The sequence below is a fragment of the Caenorhabditis elegans genome, chromosome I, assembly GCF_000002985.6.
Source record: "Caenorhabditis elegans chromosome I".
In the NCBI taxonomy this organism is placed as follows: domain Eukaryota; kingdom Metazoa; phylum Nematoda; class Chromadorea; order Rhabditida; family Rhabditidae; genus Caenorhabditis; species Caenorhabditis elegans.
In genome coordinates this window covers 9,602,433-9,624,992 of record NC_003279.8, presented here as the reverse complement: position 1 = coordinate 9,624,992, position 22,560 = coordinate 9,602,433, and the positions used below count along the sequence as shown (strand labels likewise).

Genomic DNA, 22,560 nt, shown 5'->3' with positions numbered 1-22,560 from the left:
AAGAAAAACTTCGCCCGAAACGTTTGAATATATACACCTGTATAGTTCTCACTTTTTTGAATAGTGAAATAATCAGTCTACAAAATATTATACGTCTTTAGTGGACCTTAGAACAAAGCTACAGAACTTGAATACAATCATTAATATATCTACTTGCTCTTCCGAAATCAAATTTGAAACATTATTAGCAGAAACTAACTTCCTATTCTGATACCCAAATTATTTCGCTAAACATCGCGAAAGGCATTTCTGATAAAGAAAATAAAATACAGGGTTAAGCTATTTATGGTTTCACAAACTTGCGATCAATTGGAAGTCGGAAAAATTTTAAAGATTAGTTATCATACAACGATAGATACAATTTTTAAATGAATGTTGGTGGACATTTATTTAGATGTAGAAAAGCGGAATCTAGCAAGTTCGCATGCGAACTTCTCGTTGTGAATTGCCGTGAACAAAATGTTCTTCTTATCTTGGGAAATCTGGAGCAATGCACACGCACCTCCGTGCCAAACAGTCCTACCCGGAGTAGATGATACCTCGCCATTCGATGAAGTTCCTGATACACCCGAACCAGATCGGTCTAAAAATTCAACTTTTAACTAGAAATAATTATCTAGAAATAAACCTCGAGATTGAGTCTCATCACTTGAGTTTTGTTTACTGTGCTGCCCTGAGGACATGTTTTTGGATTCGGCGTTCGTCGGAGTAACTCCTGCTTCTTCTATATTTGATTCCGATGGAGGAGTCGAAGGTCCGGAACCAGGAAGAGAGCTTCCATACCCAGACGAAAGAGATTCTTTTTGAAAACCACGTGTCGATTGCAGGCCATCGGGACGCAACACTTTCCACTCACGATATAGAACGTACGAAATATAGTTGTTCTTTTCAACAGCCTTCGTAAGCGGAGACGATCTGAATTAAGAATAATCAAAACTGCCACAAAGAACTGATTCCTCACAACTCAATATCGCTTGTCTTCGAATATTGGAGACCATTCAAAATCGGTTCGCTCTTTGATAACGGGCAATCGAGATTGATAGTGACACTCCGCAGACGGTGACCCATCTGTCCGTTTGACCACATTTGGAGAAATTCGAGAAGTTCCGAATTCGGAAGAATATAACGGTTTAAGTTGACCTCAGCCAACGAGCTCATTCTTGCCAAATCGGTAAGAGGGTTCTCAATAGTATTCTCAAAGATGATTCGTTTCGCCCAGAAGATCTGAAAATACGATGTTTTATTTAAATCGGCATAATATTTTAAAAATATCTTACCGGATAATTGCAATACGAAGTCTTCTCTACCCAATTCGGCATCTCACGTTCTTCGAATGGAATCACGTACGGCATAACTTCATGGTGCATGACTGCATTTCTTCTACTACGATACTCCTTTTCCTCAACAAAGTCTCCAGTATAGTTTCGCGCAATTGTTACTTCTGGAATAGTTCGCATTGTGTTAATTCTGTTCAGCCACCAATGTGTTGATCCAGGCGCATTGTGCACTATTCTGAGATTTCGGATGTGTCTGAACTTTTCGATAGAGAAGAGCTGAGACCAGTATTTGACATCAATGTCTAGTTTTTCGACAAAATTCGCGTCGTGAATGTTGATGAATTGGGAAAGATACTGAGCGGTTTCATGAATACATCCTTGATTTCCCAACTCCTCGTGGAACGGGTTTGTAGCTGTTGGGTATTGGACTGGCCAATCTTCAGGTACAACCTTCTTGATATAACTGCAATGCTTATTTTTCAGAAAGGGCAATTTTCATAGAATTTACCTTCTACAGAAATATCGTCCATCGTGTTGCTCAGAGAAGTCAAAATGCCAAAGCTGGTAGACCTTCACCTGTTTATGTTCTCCTTCTTTACCCTTCATGTCCCATGTCTTAACTCTGCCAATTTCAGCATTGTATTTGACATACGTTTTTGGTAGAAACTGTTCATTATTTTTCTTTCCTTTCTGCTTCTTGTCTTTGACATCAAGAACCAATTTTTTAGCACGATTATCATCATCGAATCTAGTTTTCGTAGTTGTTGCCCGTTCAGAGCCAATCTTCACAGAGACGAGGATTCTTTCCGCTTCGATCCATTTTTTGAACCAGTGCCACAATCCCTTCAATGTTTCTTTTTCGTTTTCGGAGAATTTTTCAAGATAATTGATTTTGTCAAGAATTGGCAAATCCCGCCACGGCTTGTATTCGTTCAATTTCTTAACTTGATCGGCAAGTTTCTGAAATAATGTTTATTTATGTGAAGTTGTTCAAAAATGCACAATTATTTACTTACAACGTTGGGATTCTTTGTACAGATAAACGTGAAGTCGTCAATGAACTTTTTCTTCGGAATACTCATCGGCGAACACATTTTTGAGATTTCTTTGTGAATATGGAACAGAGAAAAACAACATCTCGGCAAAAAAGCGAGGATAACATCAAAATAGGAAAACTGGCGCCAAGATCAATTTATAGTTGAACCCATTTTCGTTTCGAGACCTTTCTTCCATCATGCGTGTGCCTTTAACTGATACGGTACGGTATTTGTCAAATTCATCCTCAACCCAAGTGTTTTTTTTTCATTGCAATAGAATGATCATTCAAATAAGTCAAAAGCAAGTTCTATAGCAATTTATTTATTATTCGTCACTCAATAAATATTTATAATAAATTAAGTCCTAGATATAATTTTGTTTTGAAAGAACGCGAGAAACATGAAACGTTCAGAAGTAATTGTTTAAACTACAATGTTCAACAATGAGCAACAAAAAAGGGAATTTAAATGTTTTAGAAGATCGATTTGCGAATGGCTGCTACTGTTCCCTCGATAGTGTTCTGCGAGTGGGTAGCAATCTGTAAGTAAAATAGTTATACTTGGAAATTGAATACTGCAGATTCTTACATAGTAAAAGGCAGAGAGATATGTGAACACTCCAGCTGCAATGACAAGTTCAAAGACAGCTGGCTTTACTCGTTCGGCGACTAAGCGATTTTGAGTGACACCAAATGCTTTTGCATCAGTGATAGTAACTGCTGATTTGAAAACATTTCCGTATCCTGCTGCTACGGATGCTAGGTTGGAAGTGATGCTCTCCGTAGCTCGTTGATCACCAACTGGACGGGGTCTTGAGGCAAACTGACGAATGAAATGATGAACGCGTTGCTTATCCACAGCATCCTTTGAGAGCATCGTAGCCTCAGATTTAACTCTAGAATCGGACGAAGGTCCGGATTCTGGAAGGTCAAGAATATAGCCAAGAACAGCTTCGCCAATCAGTCGAATATTATCAATAAGCTCATCTTCGTCGAGAGCCGATGGGAGATCAAGAATTGAATTACGAGCTGGATCAGATGGAGATGGAAGAGTAGACAGGGTGATAGCTGGCATTCTCTTGATGTTAAATTTCTCGTGTTCCCAAGCGCTTACTGTCGTCAAAGAGATTTTTTTCGTTACCAACTCTATATTCTTCTTTGGAGAAATGCTGCTGAAATATCTTACGAACGATTAAAATCAATAAACTTTTAAAACAGTACTTAAGTCTTCTGAGAAGTTGAGCTGCTACTGAATTTTCTGATGGTGTCTTTCCAGCATGCATGAAAAATCCTCCCGTTTTGCGACCAATTGCCTCAATACATATTGCCAAGTCAACACGATCATCTGAAAACCCTTCAAAACCGGTAAAACGACACTCTCCTTTTACTGCATTACCTTTTCTAGAAAGTCCAGATTTGGCATAATCAGCGCTGTCAAAGCCTTTCTGGTACTCATCGATCCAGTGACGAGTTCCTTGATAATTGAGCTTTCCAGCTGCTGTCCAAATGAACAAAATATTGTATGGAGGACGTGTGCTTGGAGAATCATAGAATTTTGACAGAACAGCAAGCAATTCGAGAAGTGCAACTATACCAGACCCATTGGAATCAGCGCCAGGCGAGACTCCTGGAACGGCCGATTGTGTGTCATAGTGTGCCACAAATGCAATCGTAGGTGCAGCACGATCTCCACTACTCAAGCGACCAACAATATTCAGTGGTTTGTATGAAGGTGGAAGTTCTGGACTTTGATCGGAAGAAGTGATACTGATTGTGTTTCCGGAAAGTGATTGAAGCAAATGTTGCAGGGCTGTGGGAGCTTTTTCCGAGCGAGTATTGACATCGTGAAGAATAGAAACGGCGTCATCATTGAAAGGAGCCACATAAACAGCCAAGTCGGTCTTTGCGCTCAACAACTTTGCTTCAAGATCGATGAATGCCTGAATAATGAGCATAAATAACTTTTATGGCAATATGAAATTAAATGTTCAAGCTAACCTTCCGATCAATATCGTTAAGTTCATCAAGATTGTCGGGAATGAAAATAAGCACGGCACCGGTAGAAAGTGCCCACATGTCATCGACATCTGTTGTAAGAAGATCTCGCCATGTTGTAACCATAGTTCTAGATATTAAAATATTACTATTTACAAATGAAATATCCAAAAAAACCTGCGAAGAGTTCTTGCACCCAAGGAAACAGCTTCATATGATACGCGATAATTTTTGCATCCATAAATGTTACCACTGATTTCGTATTGATGAAGACGGTACGCATGAAACTCGGTTTCTACGACTTCTCCAACTTGCTGGGACCCGTTCACCTAAATATGGAGAGTTCATCTTCTAAATCATTACCAACAACTTACTACACAAATGGTTAACATTAAAGTCATGTAGAAAAGAAGAGCCGGACTTCGGAAAAAATCGATGATTTCATCCTGCATCTGAAAAAAACATATCTTAAGCTCAAAATCACGAGAATCCTGTGCAAATTAGGATGAAAGATCTTTCGGAGTAGGAATTATTTAATAACACAAACTATCATGATTCTACAGAAATCGATAGAATTAAACCAGAATTGATGATATATAATACCCGAGTAGGGAGAAAACTGCATGAGTTTTCTGAGCGGAATTCAAATGAGCCAAACATGCTCTACCGTACCTTGCAACAGCGGTGAAGGCAAATCGTTGCGAGACCCCTCCCCGCGAAAACCGCGACGCGCACACACTTTGAAAGTGGGTTTTATCGGTCTTCTACAGTTTTGGTCACTTTCCCGCATTAAAATTCTCTGTTTTAATATATTTAAATTCAATTGAATTAATATTTTATTATTCACCCCTTCTTTGTTGTATTATTTTATCTAACTACACTGTTTGAACGATAATTATTCTTTGCAAAAATTGAAAATTTCAGGAAATGGCCACTCTTGAAGATGGAACCTCCGAAGATCGCGTCGCAAATGATGAATACAAAATTTGGAAAAAGAACACCCCGTTCTTGTACGATCTCGTAATGACACATGCGCTTGAGTGGCCTTCACTCAGTGTTCAATGGCTCCCAGACGTTGCGAAGGTATGTGTTCTCATATAATTCACAACTTTCATGAAGTGAATTCAAATAATTTAGGATAACAGCGACCATACTATTCATCGGCTCATTCTTGGAACTCATACTTCAGATGAGCAGAATCACTTGCTTATTTCTAAGATCTGTATGCCAACGGATGATGCCCAATTTGATGCATCTCGCTACGATACCGAGCGCAGTGAATACGGTGGTTTCGGAGCTGTTAACGGAAAAGTGGAACCCGATATTCGCATTAACCACGAAGGGGAGGTTAACAGAGCTCGTTACATGCCTCAAAAGTCGAATATCATTGCTACAAAGTCTCCACATGCTGATGTTTACATTTTCGACTATTTAAAGCACTCTGCTGTTCCTCGTGATAACACGTTCAATCCGCTTATCAGACTGAAAGGACACACGAAGGAAGGCTATGGATTATCATGGAATCCAAACAAAGAAGGTTTGATTCTATCAGCGTCAGATGATCAGACAGTTTGTCATTGGGATATCAACGCAAATCAGAATGTTGCCGGGGAATTGCAAGCGAAGGATGTTTTCAAAGGTCACGAGTCAGTCGTTGAAGATGTTGCTTGGCACGTTTTGCATGATGGTGTCTTCGGATCGGTTGGTGACGATAAGAAATTGTAAGCTTTTGTTTTTTTTCTATTTATTAACTAATTAAAAATTATAGGCTCATTTGGGATGTGCGCACAAGCACTCCTGGACACTGTATCGATGCTCATTCTGCCGAAGTTAACTGTCTCGCATTCAATCCATATTCCGAATTCATTCTGGCCACCGGATCAGCTGATAAAACTGTCGCTCTTTGGGATCTACGTAATCTACGAATGAAACTTCACTCATTTGAATCACATCGTGATGAAATCTTCCAAGTTCAGTGGAGTCCACACAACGAGACTATTCTTGCATCCAGCGGTACTGATAAACGTCTTCATGTGTGGGACCTATCTAAGATTGGAGAAGACCAATCTGCCGAAGACGCGGAAGATGGTCCACCAGAGCTGTTGTTTATTCACGGTGGGCACACCGCCAAGATCAGCGATTTCTCGTGGAACCCGAACGAGCCTTGGGTTGTGTGCAGTGTGTCAGAAGACAATATTCTCCAAGTGTGGCAAATGGCTGATAACATATACAACGAAGTTGACGAAGAAACTCCAGCCGATGTGGTAGAGAGACAACAGTAAAATACGTGAAACGCGCTTAAATTATTTGTATTTAACTTCTATCCTTCTTTAATTTTGCATCTCAACAAATTGTTCATCTTACCATTTATTCAAACGCATATTCTTCACCAACTAAGTTTTTAAAGTTAAAATGTTACCTTGAGATATGATCATATTTTGTTGAACCTGAAATAAATTCGATGACCATTGTCAGATAACTGTTTTGAAATATTATGTTAACGTGATTGTTGTGATAGCTCAGATTGTGATATTTTTGGTTTTTTGTTGTATCTTTTGTTATTTCAGGCAATTTCAGAGCACAATGAGTGAAGCTGAATCGTGTGAAGAAACGAGTAAAGAACATAGAATTTGGAAGAAAAATGTTCCATATCTCTACGATACAGTCGTCACAAAAGAGGTCGAGTGGCCTTCTTTATCAGTGCAATGGATGCCTGATGTCACAAAAGTAAGAATCGGTAAATATGATTTCGCCTTCTTCATTATTTTTTTAAGACAGAGAACTCGGATTCATCGATGCATCGAATGATTCATGGAACACATACTTGTGGAGGAGTTCAGAATCATCTCATGATCTCAAAGTTCACAATAACGACAGACACACCAGAATTCGACGACGCTAAATGGGATTCGGAACGTGAAGAGTTCGGAGGTTATGGAGAGGGCAGCGCTGCAAAATGGGATACTGAGATTAAAATCAACCATCCAGGAGAAGTTCATAGGGCACGTTACATGCCACATAATCCTTTCATTATTGCAAGTCGAGGTCCTTCTGATGACGTTTATATTTTCGACTACACGAAGCACCCATCTGAACCAAAAGACACCAAATTTCGACCTCAATTGCGATTGAAAGGCCATGAAGGCGAAGGATATGGAATGTCGTGGAGCAACACCAGAGAGGGACATTTGCTAACTGCCGGCGATGACGGAATGGTATTTCTAACAAAAGATATACATAAATATACATTTTTTAAGATTTGCCACTGGGATATAAACGCGAATCAGACCATTTCCGGTCAAATAGTGCCACAAAGCAAGTTTAAAGGTCATTCATCAAATGCGGAGGATGTTTCTTTTCACGCGCTCCATAATTTCGTTTTTGGATCTGTTGGAGATGATAGAAAACTGTAAGTATAAATACATCATACCATTCTGTCGAGATTTCAAAATAATTTTCACGTCTTTAGAAACCTATGGGATCTGCGTCAATCAAAGCCACAGCTCACAGCCGTCGGACATACTGCAGAAGTTAATTGTATTACTTTCAATCCGTTTTCCGAATACATTTTAGCAACCGGATCTGTTGATAAAACGGTTGCTTTGTGGGATATGAGGAATATGCGCAAAAAAATGTACACGCTGAAACATCACAACGACGAAATATTTCAAGTATCGTTCAGCCCGCATTATGAAACTGTTCTGGCTAGTAGTGGATCGGATGAGTAAGTTTTTTCCTAATAAGTTGTATTTGTTTAACCTATGAAATTTCAAAAATTTCAGTCGGGTTATCGTTTGGGATATTTCTAAAATTCAAGACCCATCGTCTTCATCAGCTGCATCATCTGATTCTGTTCCACCAGAAGTTATTTTTATTCACGCTGGGCATACTGGAAAAGTTGCAGATTTCTCTTGGAATCCCAACCGCCCATGGACTATTTGCAGCAGCGACGAATTTAATGCATTACAGGCAAGAATTATTTTCAAAAAATTAATCATAACTATTTAATGGTTTTTCAGGTGTGGGAAGTTTCAAACAGTTTAGTTTCGTCGGAAAAATGGGAGACCGAAATGATTTAATCGTCTAAATTGCACTTTGTCGAATTTTACTAATTTTCTCACTTCTGATCTTTGAATGTAAAAATCACATTCCTATCAATGAACGTTTTTTCATTTTCTTTCATATTGTGTTCATCTATTCAGAATTAATTTCTCAGGTTTTCTCTGCCACTAAATATTTACTTTGAAAAATAGTGTGTTCACAATGGGGCGCACTTGCGAAACCATGTTTAGTCGGTTTACATTGCTTATTTTCTTACGATAAGGAATATATTGATTAAACATATTTCAAGGTTATCCAGAAAGAAAATGTTGAGAAATTGGAGACTTTTGGTAAGAAGTTTTGCAACAAATTCAAGTGAGGAAATCGCTCCGAAGGTTGATGTTAGTTTGTGAGTTTTCATTTTTTGCATGTTCAAAAAACAAAAAAAAACATTTTTTTAGTCTACGTCCCCGTCATCGAATCATTGCTGCTGGTGGGATGCCACCGGTTCAATTTGATTCTGAGCGTGAACGAGCATCTCGTCGTGAAAGATTCGGAAAATATGGTCTAAAAAGTGGTGTACCAGTTGAAGAGCTGTTCCCAACAGCTGAAGAAATTGAGGAAGAAGAAGCCATTGGATTGTTCAGAGAATTTAATAATGCTAAGAAAGAATACAAAGAACTACAGAAAAAGAAGAGGGAATCAGAGTTAGCGAGGTATACTTTAATTGTAATTTCAAAATTAGCAACATTTTAAAACATAACTTTAAAAAATTTAGAATCGTTCGATAATTTTGCTTCAATTTTGCGAAAATAGGGCAAAAATTAATTGTTTTTGAATTTCGTGCAAGTGGCTGACATGCACGAAATCGGCTTTCCTTGATTTTTTTCTTCAATATTTTATTTGAAACACCGTTTGTCAAATTTTCGGACAATTATATGTTTAAAAAATTAAAAATAGAATTATCGATTTTTAAGACATTTTTGAAATTTTAGTCTTTGCGAATTCTTTACACAAAAATGCCTGAAAAATTTACAAATATGTCATCTGAATCCATTTTCAGAATTGCTGAACTCGAGAAAAATCTCAAAAAGTATCCTGCAACACTTGCAAAATATGAAGCTTCATTGGTTAAACAAGAACAAGAGAAAGACGAAAAGGAAGTAGCACTTGAAAAACGAATTCGTGACATTCAAGAATACTTTGGATATTGGATGGATCCAAAAGATCCAAGATTCGAAGTGATGCTACAGCAAAAAGAAGCAGAAGAGAAGAAGGCTGTGAAAATGGCAAAGCGGGACGAAATTCAGAAGAAACGATTTGCAGAGAACGTTCAGGGATAATATATTTGTCAGATTTCTTAATTTTTCCTAGTTTTTCCTTTTGTCTTTTTCTAGATATAGTTTCTTGTTTTTGTTTTTATTTTCTTCCAACATTATAAATATTTTCAAAAAACCAATGCTCATTTTACCTTTCAATTATTGCCATGGTAGTCAAGCCTATTATTTGAAATCCTCATTTAAAGATTTCTTTTGACGATATAATTAATCCATATTTTCAGCTGGGATGAATCCAACATTTTTAGAATTCATCGGTGCCAATCAACGATCCAGTTGTGGATATTGTAAAAACGATCGCGGCGAACGAACTCCAGCTCGTTCCGCAAAAAGTTAGTCGGATTTCCTAATTTCTGTTGTTGTTTGAAATTAATTCTGATTTTTTACTAACAAACTACTGTTTCCCATTTCCTAAAACTTTTAACTTGATTTGTATACTGCAATTTTCAAACTGCTTAATGTTATTTACTTTTCTATATTGTCGTCTTTAAGAGAATGCTGAAACAGGAGAAGAAGATTTGACAAATGGATTGGAAGAAGAGTTAGAAGTGTCCAGTGAATCGTCAGTGACGACCGGTATGAGTACTTATTGGAGATTAACTTTCTAAAATTCTGATAAAGTTGTCTAATTATAACCCAGTCGCGATTCTTTTAAAACTTTTCCAAACATGTGCGCCTTTAAAAAGTACAGTAATCACATTTTCACTCAGATTTTGCTGTTTTCACTTTATTTTCCTGAGCTTCAATTTATTTTTGTAATTTAATACGTTTTCGAAAAAAAAAGGTTTGAAAACTTGAATTTAATTGTAAAATAACCGGGATTACTGTACCTATTAAAGATTAAAGGCTCACAATGTTAGTGAAATAACCGATTTCGCCCTGTCAGTCCGCATGTTTCTTCAGCACTAGTAATTCACACAATTTCACCGGACAACTTTATGTGGTTTGCAGAGGCTGGCTGGAGCACGTAAGTAAACGAATTCTAACTTTAAATTAAAGTACAACCGACACCTTCTCCAGCTCTTCTTCCAGTTATATTTATAGTTTTTTACTTAATTTTTGTTTGAAATTTTTTTTTGTTGAAAGTTTGCTTACAGGCGGAGCATGGGCACACAGTATGACTGTCAACGACTATTCCGGGCTACTGGATGTGGGCTGGAGAAGGTGGGATTAGTAGGTTTAAGAATTTTGTTCGATTTTTAGAAATGTTCAAATTTTGACACCCTTCATCTCTAAGAATCAAATTTTTGTGGAGTTTCTGATTTAAAAAAAATGAATAAAAATATTTCAGATCTGGACGTTATTTGTATAAACCCGATAATCGTGTCACCTGCTGCCCACAGTATACAATTCGTTTGGATGTGACTAAATTCAAAATGTCCCGTAGTCAAAAACGGGCAATGCGACAAATGAACGAGTTTCTGGCAACTGGGAAGCGGCCAGTTTGTGGAATAAAAGAAGAAGATGCACCTGTTGAAATGGTTTGGTTATTAAATTCTATTACCCAGACGCGAGATGTTCTGCTGTTTGCACAAAAAAACCGGTTCCTGTTCTGAAACCGACAATTTTTGTAAAATATAAACGGATGTGCGCCTTTGAAGATTACTGTAATTTCAAACTTTCGTTTCTGCTATAATTTCTTTCATGGTTTTTTGTAAAAAATATATCGATTAACAGAAAATAAATATTTATAAAACAATTAAAAACAAATAAATGTTAACAAATTGTGAAATAAATTCTCACAAATCGAAGAAAAGTTTGCAGCAACGAAAGTTTGAAATTACAGTACTCTTCAAAGCACACCTTTTTGTATTTTTTTTAGAAATTCGTGTCGAGACCATGCACCGCATTTTAGGCGCAAAAACGCAAGTTTTCGCGTCTGGGTGATATGGTGAAAATACAATAATTGAATTTTAGAACTTAAAAGGGTCCGGCAGTCAATCTGAACAATCAAAGAAAAATCTGAAATCCCACGAAGTTAGTACGAAGAAAATGAAAGATGCGGATAGACCCGTTTTGACAAAAAAGGAAATTCGCAATAAAAAGTAGACTTTTTCCAATATTTAGTTTAATAATTAATAATTTCAATTTACAGATTTGAAGAAAAATGTCGTCAAAAGAATTTGGATCCCGATGTTGTCCGAACCGAACGTCGTCAAAAAGATGCAGCTCGTCAACGAACAATTCAATCGTACATCGATGAAGCTCGTCCTGACTGGAAACATAAACTCGAAGTAAAACTAGTTTCTCTCGGTGGAGATGAATTTGGAACAAGAGATAACGAATCATTCGAATTGTACAAAAATTACCAGCATACTATTCACAAAGACGAAGACTGTCGACTTGCCGGTTTTCGTAGATTCCTCTGTGATTCTCCATTGAAAAAAGAGCAAAGAGGAGGGTGAGCTATTATTACCCCGAACGCGAAATTTTGCGATTTTTACGCAAAAAATACAAGGTCTCGACACGAAAAATGTTTTGTTAAGTACAAAACGGTGCCTTTAACTCAACAACAACAAAGAGCATGAATTTTAACATATCGTGAGTGAGGAAACCTATTAAAATTCGATAAAAACTCCCCAACAACGAAATTTTAAAATTTCAGTACCCTTTAAAGGCGCGCGTTTTGGGTTCAACAAATTTTGCCGTGATGAGACCTGGTACCGTATTTTTGGAGAAAAAATCACAAAATGTAGCTTTTAGGGAATTCGCCAGTTACTCTTAAAAAATGAGTTCAATTTCAGAATAGAGCTGGGCTCATTCCATCTTTGGTTTCTTCTAGATGATAAACTGATTGCTGTTTGTGTCGTTGATATTCTACCAAAATGTTTTTCGGCCAAATACATGTATTATAATCCGGAATATTCATTTTTGTCCCTGGGAACATATACAGCTTTGAGGTGGGCATATCCTTCGTTTTTTTTCAATCATAAATTGTAATTACAGAGAAATCGAGCAAACTCAACGTCTTCATGCAATTTATTCGAATCTCAAGTATTACTATATGGGATACTACATTCACTCGTGTCCAAAAATGCGCTACAAGGCTAAATTTCGCCCAAGTGATCTTCTTTGTGACCAATCGTTTCGATGGGTTGATTTTAATTCATGTCGTGATCTCCTTGATGGCTCAACTTGCTCAAATGGCTTTTCTGAGTTCTGTCCAGGAGCTCCTCGTCCAGCTTCTCCAGTTGTTGATACTCTTCTCGTGTTCTCTAACGGATCAATAACGACTTTGTCAGATGCACTCACTGAGATTCCAGAAGCTGCAGAAAACGAGCAATTTTTAGCAAATGTTAGGGATTTGGCACATCTCGTGGGTCCTGATTTGAGCAGAGTTGTCTACTATTTCAATGAACTAAACTCTTAAAAGCTTCTGTTTGTATAAAATTCTTGATTAGTACTGGACACATATTTTTTTAAATGTATTTTGCTTGTATAATTATTTGTATTCATCAGTCAAAAACTGCTTAAATAAAAATGGCAATCATGAAGTGCATATTATTTACATATCAGGCTCGAGCCTACCGGCTGCAGAGCTGAGCGCAAACCGATTTATTTTGTCAACACTTCACGAATTTCTAACAAAAAAGGTTTTAATGCAAATACCGGAAAGTCCGCAATTGTGCGTAGATTATGTTGTGTGCAGACGCAGTTCGTCGACGTGTACGGTTGGCTTATGCCGAGTTTCTCTACAGTTTTTCCTTCATTTCTCCAAAATTTTCTCACGATATTTGCATTTTCATTCGCTAAGCAAACATTTGCATTCCAGATATGACCTCATCACGGGTTCTACTCGTGCTGCTGGCCGTAATCGTTACCATTCAAGCACAAAATACTCCGGTTTTCAAGAAGTAGGTTTTTAAAGTTTAAAAACCTTGAAGTAATTTCCTCTTTAATTTACAGGTTCGAATACAAGCATTCTTTCCGTGCTCCAAATCTTGCACAACGCGATGGATCTATTCCTTTCTGGATTGTAAGAAAATAATTCTCCAATTTTTTAATCAAAAAGCGTGAGATTTAGGTTAGTGGAGATGCTATTGCTTCTGGTGAACAGCTCCGATTGGCTCCATCAATGAGAAGCAGAAAAGGTATTGCGTGGAACAAGAGAGCTTTCTTAGAAAGTGAAAACTTCCAGGTGAGTTTCTAAGAAAAATATCCAAAAAAAAAACACATTTGCAGGTAGACATCGCTCTGAAAATTGGAGGACAGGGACGTGTCGGAGCAGATGGTCTCGGAATCTGGTACACTTCTCAACTTGGAGCCCTTGGACCAGTTTTCGGAGGAAACGATTTCTGGACGGGTATGGGATTGTTCCTCGATTCGTTCGACAACGATGGCCAAAAGAACAACCCACAGGTGTCTCTTATGCTGAATGATGGAACCAGATCATATGATCATCATACCGATGGATCACAACAGATTTTGTCTAGTAAGTTTTCTAAAGAAAAATCACCAAACCAACATATTTTTCAGGTTGCCAACGAGATTTCCGTAATAAGCCATATCCAGTTCGCATTCGAATCGAATATTTGAAGAATGTACTCACAGTTCATATTGACGATGGTATGCAACCAACACCTCGTTACGAGCTTTGTATGCGTGCTGAAAACATCTTCCTTCCACGTAATGGATACTTCGGCGTTTCTGCTGCTACCGGCGGTCTTGCTGATGACCACGACGTTTTGGACTTCTCTGTATTCTCTCTTTTCAACGAGCAACAGAAACCAGTGCCAGTTGCTGAGCAGATTCCACAACAAGAGAAACAAAAATATGATGAAGAGTTCGAGAGGCAGATGAAAGAATATGAACAGGAGAGAGCCAAATTCAAGGAGCAACATCCGGATAAAGTGAAAGAAGACGACGAGTATGATCCAAATAAGTATTATGAGGATGCTACTGCTCGCGAACTTCGTTTAATTTATGAGTCTCAAAACGCTATTCATCAGGTTATGCAGAACATGGATCAGAGGCTAGCACAAATCCAGCAGGCTCAAACGTCTGGTGTCGCTGCTGCAGTACCTCACTCCGGTGGAGCAGCACCAGCTCCAGTCGCCGCTGGCGGAAGCTTCCAACAACACGAGAAAAATGAAGTTATAACGTCATTGCGAGATTTAACTCAAACGATTCGTGACATGAAACAGTATGTCAATGAAATCTTCACCAAAACGTATAACATTGATCAAAAAATTGCTGTAAGTTTTCACCTAACCCTTTTTTAGTGTTTAAATGCTTATTTTTCAGCAAGGTGGTGCTGGTGCAGGTGGAGTAGACAGCAGCATGCATCAAAAAGTTGATTCATTGCTTAATGAGCTACGAACAGTCAGAGCAACTCAAATTCAAACAAGTGGACCTGGAGCCGCTGCGAACTGCCCGAACATTTCATGCGTCTCGTCAACCATCTTCATGTTAATCATATTCATTCAATCAGCCATCATAGTTGCAGTCGTTTTTGTACGAAGCAAGCAAGACAAGGCCAAATTCTACTAATTTATTGCATTCTAACCATCATTAACTAACAATGTCTTTCCCCTTCGAACCTGTCGTCAAATGTGATGTTTTGTTCTCAATACAGCGTATTTACGACATTATCGCGACCCCACAACGAATTTTCTTATTCAAAAAATCCCCTGGTAAATAATATCATCTCACCCCTGATTGTGTTGTGTTTTAGTCAGATTTCCCCCGTTATTTTTTTCGATTTGTATGGTATTTGAATGGTGCATTCGATGGTAGTTTATTTAAATAAAAATGTATTGTTTAGAAAGGAAATCCTCGTAAATAAAGATCCAATAAAATTTGATAATGGAGTTTTCAAATGAAAAGAAGCGACTCGAATCTGGATGTGGTGCAGTTTTACAGGGAATGGCTGGTAAAAAAGTTTTTGTGGAGCTTCGCAACGATGTTTATGTGATTGGTAGGAGATTATTTTCATTTTTAATTCAAACTATACATTTCAGGAATTTTGGAAAGTTGTGATTCGAATTTGGATATCCGAATTCAATATGCCACAATCATTCGAGATGCTCAAAAAACTGAAGAACCCGAGTACCTCGTAATTGGGAAACATGTCAGGTAATTTATATATAATTATTTCAATAAATCATATTTTATTTTATTTCAGATTTGTTCATTTTGAACATCAAGTTGTTCCAATCGCAGCGATTCGAAGATGTATGAAAGGTGATCAAACAGGACGTCCTAAACAAAATCGGCGACTTGATCAGAAACAGTTCGATACTGGACGGAAGATTGTGGATCAGTGAAAAACAGTTTATATTTATATTATTTACAAATTTTAAAGTTGAATATTTAATTTAAAAGCTCAAACTCAAGAACCTAAAATGTAAATTTTCGAAAATAAATGTTCTATTCCTTCTTTTTGGTATCCTTCTCTTGTTCCTCAGATTCTTCTTCTAAAACATCTTCCGAGCCAAAAACGATTTCGGCGAAGTACCTGAAACCCTTCACCTAAAATAAAATAATTCTGAAAAAACTTACCAAGCGATCAATGGGCTGAGCCAATAAACAAAAAGATGTCCAGCATGGGAAACTCCGAGACAATTGAAAGTACAAGCCCAAGCAACAATTGGATTTGCATACATTCCAGTATAGTTAATACCTGTAATGTGAATTATAGACTGAATTTATAAGCAGATTTACCAATTGCACATAAAAGTCCAGAAAATAAACAATTGGCTATTGAGCATAGCTTCGTTTCTCCGTCGTATCTCTCGTCAACATATTTCTCAAACCATTTTGCAACAAAAGTTGCGACTCCTTCAATAATACATCCAGTGGTGATTGCAACCTGAAAATTACTCTTTGGCACATTTTTGAAAGAATTCAAGCTTACTGTAAGATCCGATGAACATGATTCAGCATCCAATAGTTCAAGATGAATTGGATGAACTCCAATACTCCAGAAGAGTCTTGCAACAAAATATGAGAGATAAGCTGAGAAAAAAAATTGAATTTGAAATAGTATCACTATAGAGCATTGTACATACCAGCAGCAAGTTGCACTAGAAAGACATAGATTCCTCTACGGATAGCTTTGCTTTTTCGATAGCAATTTGTGACCTGAAATTAAATTTCAAATGTATTTTAATTTACTGAATATATCCGCTAAAAATGTGTACTTATGCAAATTAACAAATTTTTAATATTAACACTTGTAAATTTTCAATATCTTTGTTAATTTTACAGTAACCATGCCTTGAAGGTACAGTTGTGTCAGTAGGGATTTTACTTAAATACACTTAGTTCAACATTATCAAATCTGATAATACATGAAACACTTTAATAGTTTAAATTTTGGAAAAAAAAACGTTTTGGATAATTGGAAAATTGCCATGTATTATATCATGTTCGAACACCTATTATATGAAGATACAATTAATTAAAGGGGGAGTAGAGTTTGTGGGGAAATATATGTTTCTGACTCTAATTGTGCTCCTGATACCGAATATCGATGTGAAAAAAATTAAAAAAATTTCCCTGATTTTATATTAATTTTTAAAATCCGCAAAACCATTGGATGCCTATATGTGAAATTTCAAACGCAAGATTTTCCCGCCAGAGACGCCCCGCCCACGAAACCGTGCCGCACGTGTGGGTTTACGAGATTAATTTTTTCCTTCTATTTTTATTTAATTGTATGCCGATTTTTTCCATTTTTTCGCTGTTTTATATCGAAAATGTTGTTATTTAGCGTTAAATTATGCCTTTTTATTGATAAAAATCAACAAAATTCCATTAAAGTTCCATTTTCAGCACAAAATCGACGCGAAACGAGGTGGAAGCAACCATGGACAATAAATTTATCATTTATTCCGTGTAATACTATTGTTTTTCATAAAAACCCAATAAATATATTATAAAACTATTTATTTTCAATAAAATTTATAAAAAATCACATTTCTGGGAAAGAACAATAACAAAAAAAAACAAAAATTGAAGTTTGTCCTTGGGTGCACTACGAATCAACGTATTCCGGATTTCTGGAATGTTAAATGTTTGTATTAATGTGGAGAACTTTCGTTATTGTGATTTGTAAAGGAAATATGATGAGTATTTGGATGAAAATTGGAATTTACCGACTAAATCGACAAACTGTTGATTTTTTAAAGATGTTTTAGGCCTAATTTTTTAGCGAACGGAATGTTTTTCACTTTTAAATTGTTTTTTGAAAATGTTTTTTAAATGAAATGCTCACTTTTCCTAGAAACGTCGTGTCGCCGTAATTTTCCTTGTTTTCCGTCGATTTTGTGCTGAAAATAGAACTTTACATGGAATATTGTTGATTTTTATCAATAAAAAGGCATAAATTAACGTTAAATAACAACATTTTCGATATAAAACAGCGAAAAAATGGAAAAAATCGGCATAAAATTAAATAAAAATAGAAGGAAAAAATTAATCTCGTAAACCCACACGTGCGGCACGGATTCGTGGGCGGGGCGTCTCTGGCGGGAAAATCTTGCGTTTGAAATTTCACATATAGGCATCCAATGGATTTGCGGATTTTAAAAATTAATATAAAATCAGGGAAATTTTTTTAATTTTTTTCACATCGATATTCGGTATCAGGAGCACAATTAGAGTCAGAAACATATATTTCCCCACAAACTCTACTCCCCCTTTAAGATTTTATAAGAATATGTATAGTTATTGTATAAAAGAACAATTTGAATTTTTTAAACAAAAAAACTAACCAGTGGACATGGATGTGCAACGGCATCCCTTTGAAAATAACAATTCGCCAACTCAATTACAGTAATCTCGACAAAAACTCCCAACAAGCCATAATTATCCAAAATTGTACCTACATCAAACATTGGAACACATATTTGTAATGTTCCAATAAACTGAAATTTGAGAACATTTGAATTAATATTTAATTAAATAAATATGTACCTCTAAAATCAAAAGAGCTGATAATCGTTTCGAATTGTCAAATGATTTGATGACAAGAAATCGAAGAAGCTCACAAATTGCAAAAACTGACCCGTAGAAGATGAGAGAGGCAACCCAAATTCGCATTTTTCAAATCTAAAACATTTTTAAGTTAACAATCGAAATAAATGTTATGCAGAACTGATCAATTTCATACAAGTTTCTAACAAAGTTAACTAGGTTCTAGGTCTTTTGTCAACCGGGCGGCTCAACTCAAACAAAAAATCAGTGTGATGTGCTCTTTTACCCGGGAATTCCGCAAAGATATCCTTTCACTTTTCTCAATTTCATTTTTCTCTCTTTCTCAAGTCTCTGACCAAGAGCTTGGAGGAAACGGAAATCCAACTGAATTCATTTTTCATTTTTATCGTTCAACTTGATGTGGAAATGAACAAAAAACAACATACCTCTCAGTCTATTGACTCGAAGAACATCGGAAAAAGCACAAAGACTGGCATGTGCCACTTCTCGCCACTGCTGATAAGAATATAACATGACAAAAGCAAAACTTCGCAGCGAGCAGGGTTCGAACCTACGCGGGCAAAGCCCATTGGATTTCAAGTCCAACTCCTTAACCACTCGGACATCGCTGCACGAAACCGCCGTGTTCTTTTTTCCCAACAAGAGAGGTATGTATAAGAGTGGAGGAGAATACGACAAGTTTCTGCGTCCGTGTGCACTCGCGAGCGGTAGGGAAATAAAAATGACGACACAGTTGTCTAACTAAGTTCGTTTAACTATTACGGGAACACAAAACTCTGAGAATGCGTATTGAACAACATACTTGACGCGCAAAATATCTCGTAGCGAAAACTACAGTAATTCTTTAAATGACTGCTGTAGCGCTCGTGTCGATTTACGGGCATCATTTATTTATCGATAAGATATTAGAAGAAAACTTAAAAATTACAAAATATAGTTGTCACTATTCGAAAAGAAATTTATTTCAAAAATCGAGCCTGTAAATCGACACAAGCATTACAGTAGTCATTTAAAAAATTACTGTAATTTGCGCTACGAGATATTTATAATATATTGTGCAATACGCATTCTCAGAATTTTGTGTTCCCGTAATAGTCAATTTTGTTCTGAGACAATCCCGAAAATTTAAACTGTTTCTTCAATGACGATAAACTTTTCAGCTACCGTACCACTAAAAATTAGTTTTTTCGAAATTTATCTGGAGAGGATTCAGGAATAACCAAGTTTATTTCGTTGACCACATTATTTTTCGTAACCGTATTCGTGACACCATCCCATGGGCCTTGTCCATTTGAGAATATCTCGAAGCACGTGACTTCATAGCTGTAGATATCAGTCTTCGGAGTGAAGAATCGAGTTTTGACGGTATCAGGTGCAAGCCATTTGATCGGAAGCTTCGGAGCTGCGCAGAGTTTGTATTGATTTCTAGTTACAGTAATTCCAAAATCTGAGAGCTTCACCACTTTATCATTTGAATACAGACAATTGCGAGCTGCAATATCACGATGAATTGGCGTGAAGATATTGGAGTCCTTGAGCTGCTCCAAGGTACATCCTCCTCTTTGTGTTACGTGAGAATAATTGATCCGATAAAGAGTATATTGTTTAATTTGAGTGGTCTACAGGTATAATCTATTTTTCTCAGAAATCTGCTTTCCCAGAAAAAGACTTTCTCATATGAAATCTCAAATTTCTTATCTAGAATATTCTCTCTTTGTGTTCTATGCTTTTTTTCCAAGAACTCTTACATCAACTTGTTGTTCACAATGCACTTTTGCGTCCAATTCGATGCCGCCGTCGGGGCTGTCATACCGAGATAAACAAGAAGGGCATTCCCAGTCAGTGGAAAAAAAACGACATACTCGAAAATTCTTTTTTTTTCCTCATTTTGTTTCTATGTTTCTTTGTGTTTTGGTCATGATTTTGAATTGTTCATTTATGATCAATTTCTATAGATTACGGTATAATTATGGTGATTAAGATTATGAAGGCAAAGTGATTTTTGGAAATTTTGCAAAACTATCAGAGACTGTAAAACATTTGTTCAGTCCAAACTCGCAAATACTTTAAAATATCAAAATGACAGTGAAATCTCTAACGCATCCATATGTTTTTCGATTTACGAATTTCGTTAACTCCTTGATGAGAAGTGTGCATTTTTGGCTACATTTAGTGATTTGGACAATTTTTTCTGGTTCTTTTTGTATTTATTTTTCAATTTACTCAACTTCGAATTATCAATTTATCTATTATGTACAGTTTTACATGTAAAAAGTTATGCATTTATTCTTTAAAATAACAAATATCTAGAATTTAGCCAAATTTTTTTCTTTCGGTCATGTCGAGACCGGGTCATGTACCGTAAATGGCAAAATTTCGCATCCATGTATTTTTTTCTCAGCTTCAGATATAAATTAATTAGAAAGTTTGTAGTTTTGAAATACTGATTTCGTAACATTGTATTTTTCAGAAATGTGTTTCCTTCTTTTAATTTTGTTTGTTTCAGATGTTCTTTCTTATCACTGTGAATGTTCTATAACTTTATGTTATCATAAATATTTTTTAAAGAGTACATAAGTACGAAAACTGTTTCAACAATCATGAGAATCTGAAATCTGAAAAAAAGATAATTTCAATTACATAAAATTGCAGTCCCCTTTCACATAAAATATAACTCTGAAAATTGAACGCTGAAAAAAGAAGCAAAAAACAACCTCTCTAGGCAAGGGATTCTGTCGAATCTGCCAACTAGTTTCACTACGTCTCTCTCGTTTTCGTACTATTTATTTTCAGTCAGAAAGGCTGATTGCATGCTCCGTTTTCTATTTTTCTTGTCCATCTCTCAGTCTTCCACACTATATCCATTTGTTTTTTATTTTATTTTTTCCCCTTCATTCATCTCTCAACGTTCACTTTCCTTTTTTCTATTTTGTTCGCCGTGGGTGAGAGTGTTCTGACGAAAACAGACAAAACACATAGGAAAAGTAAGGACAAGAAATATTGGAAAGGTGGCTGGAGAGACAATTAACTAAAATTTCACTTCGGAGTGTACCTGAAGTACTGAAAGAAAACGATAAAAAAAAGTTAGTGGAAAGAGTGGTCCGACTGAAAAAGTCTGAATAAACACATTTTGGGAATGAAACCATCTGATTTAATAAGGAAACTTGCTATATTTATTAAATTACATTTTTACAAGGCGATTTCCGATCGAGAAGCGGACGGGCATGAGAAGCGCCCTTGAAGAGAGCCTAACGGAGCCATTTCACGAAACTGTTGAACTTTTTTGTGATCCAAAACCATTACTGATTACATCGTATTCATTTTGAAAAATATTTCCAACTTTCATTCAAAACAAATAGTTTTCGAATTCGATTCAAAATTGTTATTCACCTGTGCCATAGTAGTGAAAACCAAAAACTATGAAATACTGGTCTAACAGTTATCAGTCTACTACATCAAATGTGTAGATCATATTGACAGAGGTGCAGACAAGAGAATTACAACCAGGTAATAAACTTGTTCACATTGTTTTTAACTTTTTCTTTTCTGTAGATAACCTGCTGTGAATTTTGGATTTAGAAATCAAAAAATTGGTTTTTTCCTAATTGACTTTTAAAACATGTGAACAGCTTTTCAAGACTAATATCCTTCAAAAACTGTAAATAAAATATATTCATAGGATCTATAATGTGTCAAACATGCTTCGAGTTTTAAGAAAAAATCTGTTCGTGGCACCAAAAAATCGGCAGGGTTTAGAGACAAAATCGCGGTAATTCAAATGAATTCAAATGAGGTGTTTGGCGCAACTCTATGTCTATATTTCATTTTATCATAAGACTTTCAAAAAGTTTCTTCTTAAAAGCTTTCAAGCTATTATTTTGAAAAAATATATTTAAACCACGCAGTACGTTTCCATCTCATTTTCAATTGAAAC

The 22,560-nt window shown here is 36.4% G+C and overlaps 9 protein-coding genes, 2 non-coding genes and 1 pseudogene across 19 annotated transcripts; 7 read left to right on the top strand and 5 right to left on the bottom strand.

Annotated features, from left to right (window-relative positions):
* Positions 1–268: 268 nt before the first annotated feature.
* On the bottom strand, positions 269–2,396 carry T05F1.2 (F-box associated domain-containing protein). The gene is made up of 6 exons (NM_060153.6): positions 2,294–2,396; positions 1,786–2,237; positions 1,278–1,740; positions 962–1,224; positions 629–915; positions 269–583 (listed from the first exon to the last, which is right to left on the bottom strand). The coding sequence occupies exons 1-6, from the start codon at positions 2,369–2,371 to the stop codon at positions 387–389; spliced, it is 1,740 nt and encodes a 579-aa protein (NP_492554.1). The 5' UTR covers positions 2,372–2,396; the 3' UTR covers positions 269–386.
* A 219-nt stretch (positions 2,397–2,615) lies between these two features.
* Positions 2,616–4,766, bottom strand: nra-2 (Nicalin; the record flags this gene model as incomplete). 2 transcript variants are annotated; one of them, NM_060152.5, is made up of 7 exons in its annotated part: positions 2,616–2,853; positions 2,903–3,485; positions 3,535–3,658; positions 3,710–4,253; positions 4,312–4,438; positions 4,486–4,637; positions 4,683–4,760. In NM_060152.5, 7 exons carry the CDS (start codon positions 4,758–4,760, stop codon positions 2,788–2,790), a joined length of 1,674 nt encoding a protein of 557 aa, NP_492553.1. In that variant the 3' UTR covers positions 2,616–2,787. The 2 variants fall into 2 exon arrangements, with proteins under 2 accessions (NP_492553.1, NP_001122514.1); NM_001129042.4 differs by having other exon boundaries at positions 2,620–2,853; positions 2,903–3,494; positions 3,535–3,667; positions 4,683–4,766.
* A 466-nt stretch (positions 4,767–5,232) lies between these two features.
* lin-53 (putative histone-binding protein lin-53) lies at positions 5,233–6,782 on the top strand. The gene is made up of 3 exons (NM_060151.10): positions 5,233–5,391; positions 5,446–6,029; positions 6,077–6,782. Exons 1-3 carry the CDS (start codon positions 5,236–5,238, stop codon positions 6,588–6,590), a joined length of 1,254 nt encoding a protein of 417 aa, NP_492552.1. The 5' UTR covers positions 5,233–5,235; the 3' UTR covers positions 6,591–6,782.
* A 103-nt stretch (positions 6,783–6,885) lies between these two features.
* rba-1 (putative histone-binding protein rba-1) lies at positions 6,886–8,477 on the top strand. The gene is made up of 6 exons (NM_060150.6): positions 6,886–7,035; positions 7,083–7,523; positions 7,566–7,717; positions 7,778–8,032; positions 8,091–8,277; positions 8,328–8,477. The coding sequence occupies exons 1-6, from the start codon at positions 6,892–6,894 to the stop codon at positions 8,385–8,387; spliced, it is 1,239 nt and encodes a 412-aa protein (NP_492551.1). The 5' UTR covers positions 6,886–6,891; the 3' UTR covers positions 8,388–8,477.
* A 182-nt stretch (positions 8,478–8,659) lies between these two features.
* On the top strand, positions 8,660–9,801 carry K07A1.10 (Large ribosomal subunit protein mL64). Its single transcript, NM_060149.6, has 3 exons — positions 8,660–8,758; positions 8,811–9,065; positions 9,413–9,801. Exons 1-3 carry the CDS (start codon positions 8,676–8,678, stop codon positions 9,690–9,692), a joined length of 618 nt encoding a protein of 205 aa, NP_492550.3. The 5' UTR covers positions 8,660–8,675; the 3' UTR covers positions 9,693–9,801.
* Positions 9,802–9,910: 109 nt separating this feature from the next.
* On the top strand, positions 9,911–13,180 carry ate-1 (the record flags this gene model as incomplete). 6 transcript variants are annotated; one of them, NM_001373508.1, is made up of 9 exons in its annotated part: positions 9,911–10,018; positions 10,179–10,262; positions 10,590–10,653; positions 10,784–10,850; positions 10,978–11,167; positions 11,604–11,731; positions 11,782–12,087; positions 12,431–12,586; positions 12,633–13,174. In NM_001373508.1, 5 exons carry the CDS (start codon positions 9,916–9,918, stop codon positions 10,996–10,998), a joined length of 339 nt encoding a protein of 112 aa, NP_001359652.1. The 6 variants fall into 6 exon arrangements, with proteins under 6 accessions (NP_001359652.1, NP_492549.2, NP_871829.1 ...); NM_060148.8 differs by lacking the exon at positions 10,590–10,653 and having other exon boundaries at positions 12,633–13,178; NM_001348617.2 differs by lacking the exon at positions 10,784–10,850 and having other exon boundaries at positions 9,912–10,018; positions 12,633–13,180.
* A 278-nt stretch (positions 13,181–13,458) lies between these two features.
* On the top strand, positions 13,459–15,449 carry ile-1 (L-type lectin-like domain-containing protein). The gene is made up of 6 exons (NM_060147.7): positions 13,459–13,540; positions 13,593–13,662; positions 13,711–13,824; positions 13,869–14,118; positions 14,163–14,881; positions 14,931–15,449. Exons 1-6 carry the CDS (start codon positions 13,461–13,463, stop codon positions 15,174–15,176), a joined length of 1,479 nt encoding a protein of 492 aa, NP_492548.1. The 5' UTR covers positions 13,459–13,460; the 3' UTR covers positions 15,177–15,449.
* K07A1.15 (Sm domain-containing protein) lies at positions 15,272–16,065 on the top strand. The gene is made up of 4 exons (NM_001026380.6): positions 15,272–15,406; positions 15,451–15,603; positions 15,647–15,761; positions 15,811–16,065. Exons 2-4 carry the CDS (start codon positions 15,492–15,494, stop codon positions 15,950–15,952), a joined length of 369 nt encoding a protein of 122 aa, NP_001021551.1. The 5' UTR covers positions 15,272–15,406; positions 15,451–15,491; the 3' UTR covers positions 15,953–16,065.
* On the bottom strand, positions 15,946–19,097 carry aqp-9 (Aquaporin; the record flags this gene model as incomplete). 2 transcript variants are annotated; one of them, NM_001264219.3, is made up of 8 exons in its annotated part: positions 15,946–16,143; positions 16,188–16,308; positions 16,350–16,497; positions 16,543–16,643; positions 16,697–16,769; positions 18,404–18,556; positions 18,606–18,740; positions 19,052–19,097. In NM_001264219.3, the coding sequence occupies 7 exons, from the start codon at positions 18,729–18,731 to the stop codon at positions 16,056–16,058; spliced, it is 810 nt and encodes a 269-aa protein (NP_001251148.1). The 2 variants fall into 2 exon arrangements, with proteins under 2 accessions (NP_001251148.1, NP_001251149.1); NM_001264220.3 differs by lacking the exons at positions 16,350–16,497; positions 16,543–16,643; positions 16,697–16,769; ... (1 more) ...; positions 18,606–18,740; positions 19,052–19,097 and having other exon boundaries at positions 16,056–16,143; positions 16,188–16,291.
* Positions 19,098–19,148: 51 nt separating this feature from the next.
* Positions 19,149–19,242, top strand: K07A1.19. Its single transcript, NR_050417.1, has one exon. It is a non-coding gene; the product is annotated as an Unclassified non-coding RNA K07A1.19 (non-coding RNA).
* On the bottom strand, positions 19,156–19,237 carry K07A1.t1. The gene has a single exon. It is a non-coding gene; the product is annotated as a tRNA-Ser (tRNA).
* Positions 19,243–19,813: 571 nt separating the features above from the next.
* On the bottom strand, positions 19,814–20,183 carry K07A1.14 (annotated as a pseudogene). Its single transcript is given in 2 exon segments — positions 19,814–20,134; positions 20,136–20,183. Coding segments are annotated over 2 exon segments (369 nt in total).
* Between the last annotated feature and the right edge of the window lie 2,377 nt (positions 20,184–22,560).

What these genes read in the sequence shown, in the direction of transcription:
- T05F1.2 (NM_060153.6), bottom strand. Translation starts at nt 2,371, where the DNA reads ATGTGTTCGCCGATGAGTATTCCGAAGAAAAAGTTCATTGACGACTTC. An exon ending in GTACAAAGAATCCCAACGTT is followed by an intron (nt 2,238 to 2,293) that starts GTAAGTAAATAA and finishes ACATTATTTCAG; the next exon opens with AAACTTGCCGATCAAGTTAA. An exon ending in TGATGAGACTCAATCTCGAG is followed by an intron (nt 584 to 628) that starts GTTTATTTCTAG and finishes TTGAATTTTTAG; the next exon opens with ACCGATCTGGTTCGGGTGTA.
- lin-53 (NM_060151.10), top strand. Translation starts at nt 5,236, where the DNA reads ATGGCCACTCTTGAAGATGGAACCTCCGAAGATCGCGTCGCAAATGAT. An exon ending in GGCTCCCAGACGTTGCGAAG is followed by an intron (nt 5,392 to 5,445) that starts GTATGTGTTCTC and finishes CAAATAATTTAG; the next exon opens with GATAACAGCGACCATACTAT. An exon ending in GTTGGTGACGATAAGAAATT is followed by an intron (nt 6,030 to 6,076) that starts GTAAGCTTTTGT and finishes TAAAAATTATAG; the next exon opens with GCTCATTTGGGATGTGCGCA.
- rba-1 (NM_060150.6), top strand. Translation starts at nt 6,892, where the DNA reads ATGAGTGAAGCTGAATCGTGTGAAGAAACGAGTAAAGAACATAGAATT. An exon ending in GTTGGAGATGATAGAAAACT is followed by an intron (nt 7,718 to 7,777) that starts GTAAGTATAAAT and finishes TCACGTCTTTAG; the next exon opens with AAACCTATGGGATCTGCGTC. An exon ending in GCTAGTAGTGGATCGGATGA is followed by an intron (nt 8,033 to 8,090) that starts GTAAGTTTTTTC and finishes CAAAAATTTCAG; the next exon opens with TCGGGTTATCGTTTGGGATA.
- K07A1.10 (NM_060149.6), top strand. Translation starts at nt 8,676, where the DNA reads ATGTTGAGAAATTGGAGACTTTTGGTAAGAAGTTTTGCAACAAATTCA. An exon ending in CCGAAGGTTGATGTTAGTTT is followed by an intron (nt 8,759 to 8,810) that starts GTGAGTTTTCAT and finishes ACATTTTTTTAG; the next exon opens with TCTACGTCCCCGTCATCGAA. An exon ending in AGGGAATCAGAGTTAGCGAG is followed by an intron (nt 9,066 to 9,412) that starts GTATACTTTAAT and finishes ATCCATTTTCAG; the next exon opens with AATTGCTGAACTCGAGAAAA.
- ile-1 (NM_060147.7), top strand. Translation starts at nt 13,461, where the DNA reads ATGACCTCATCACGGGTTCTACTCGTGCTGCTGGCCGTAATCGTTACC. An exon ending in GATCTATTCCTTTCTGGATT is followed by an intron (nt 13,663 to 13,710) that starts GTAAGAAAATAA and finishes CGTGAGATTTAG; the next exon opens with GTTAGTGGAGATGCTATTGC. An exon ending in TAGAAAGTGAAAACTTCCAG is followed by an intron (nt 13,825 to 13,868) that starts GTGAGTTTCTAA and finishes ACACATTTGCAG; the next exon opens with GTAGACATCGCTCTGAAAAT.
- K07A1.15 (NM_001026380.6), top strand. Translation starts at nt 15,492, where the DNA reads ATGGAGTTTTCAAATGAAAAGAAGCGACTCGAATCTGGATGTGGTGCA. An exon ending in CAACGATGTTTATGTGATTG is followed by an intron (nt 15,604 to 15,646) that starts GTAGGAGATTAT and finishes TATACATTTCAG; the next exon opens with GAATTTTGGAAAGTTGTGAT. An exon ending in GTAATTGGGAAACATGTCAG is followed by an intron (nt 15,762 to 15,810) that starts GTAATTTATATA and finishes ATTTTATTTCAG; the next exon opens with ATTTGTTCATTTTGAACATC.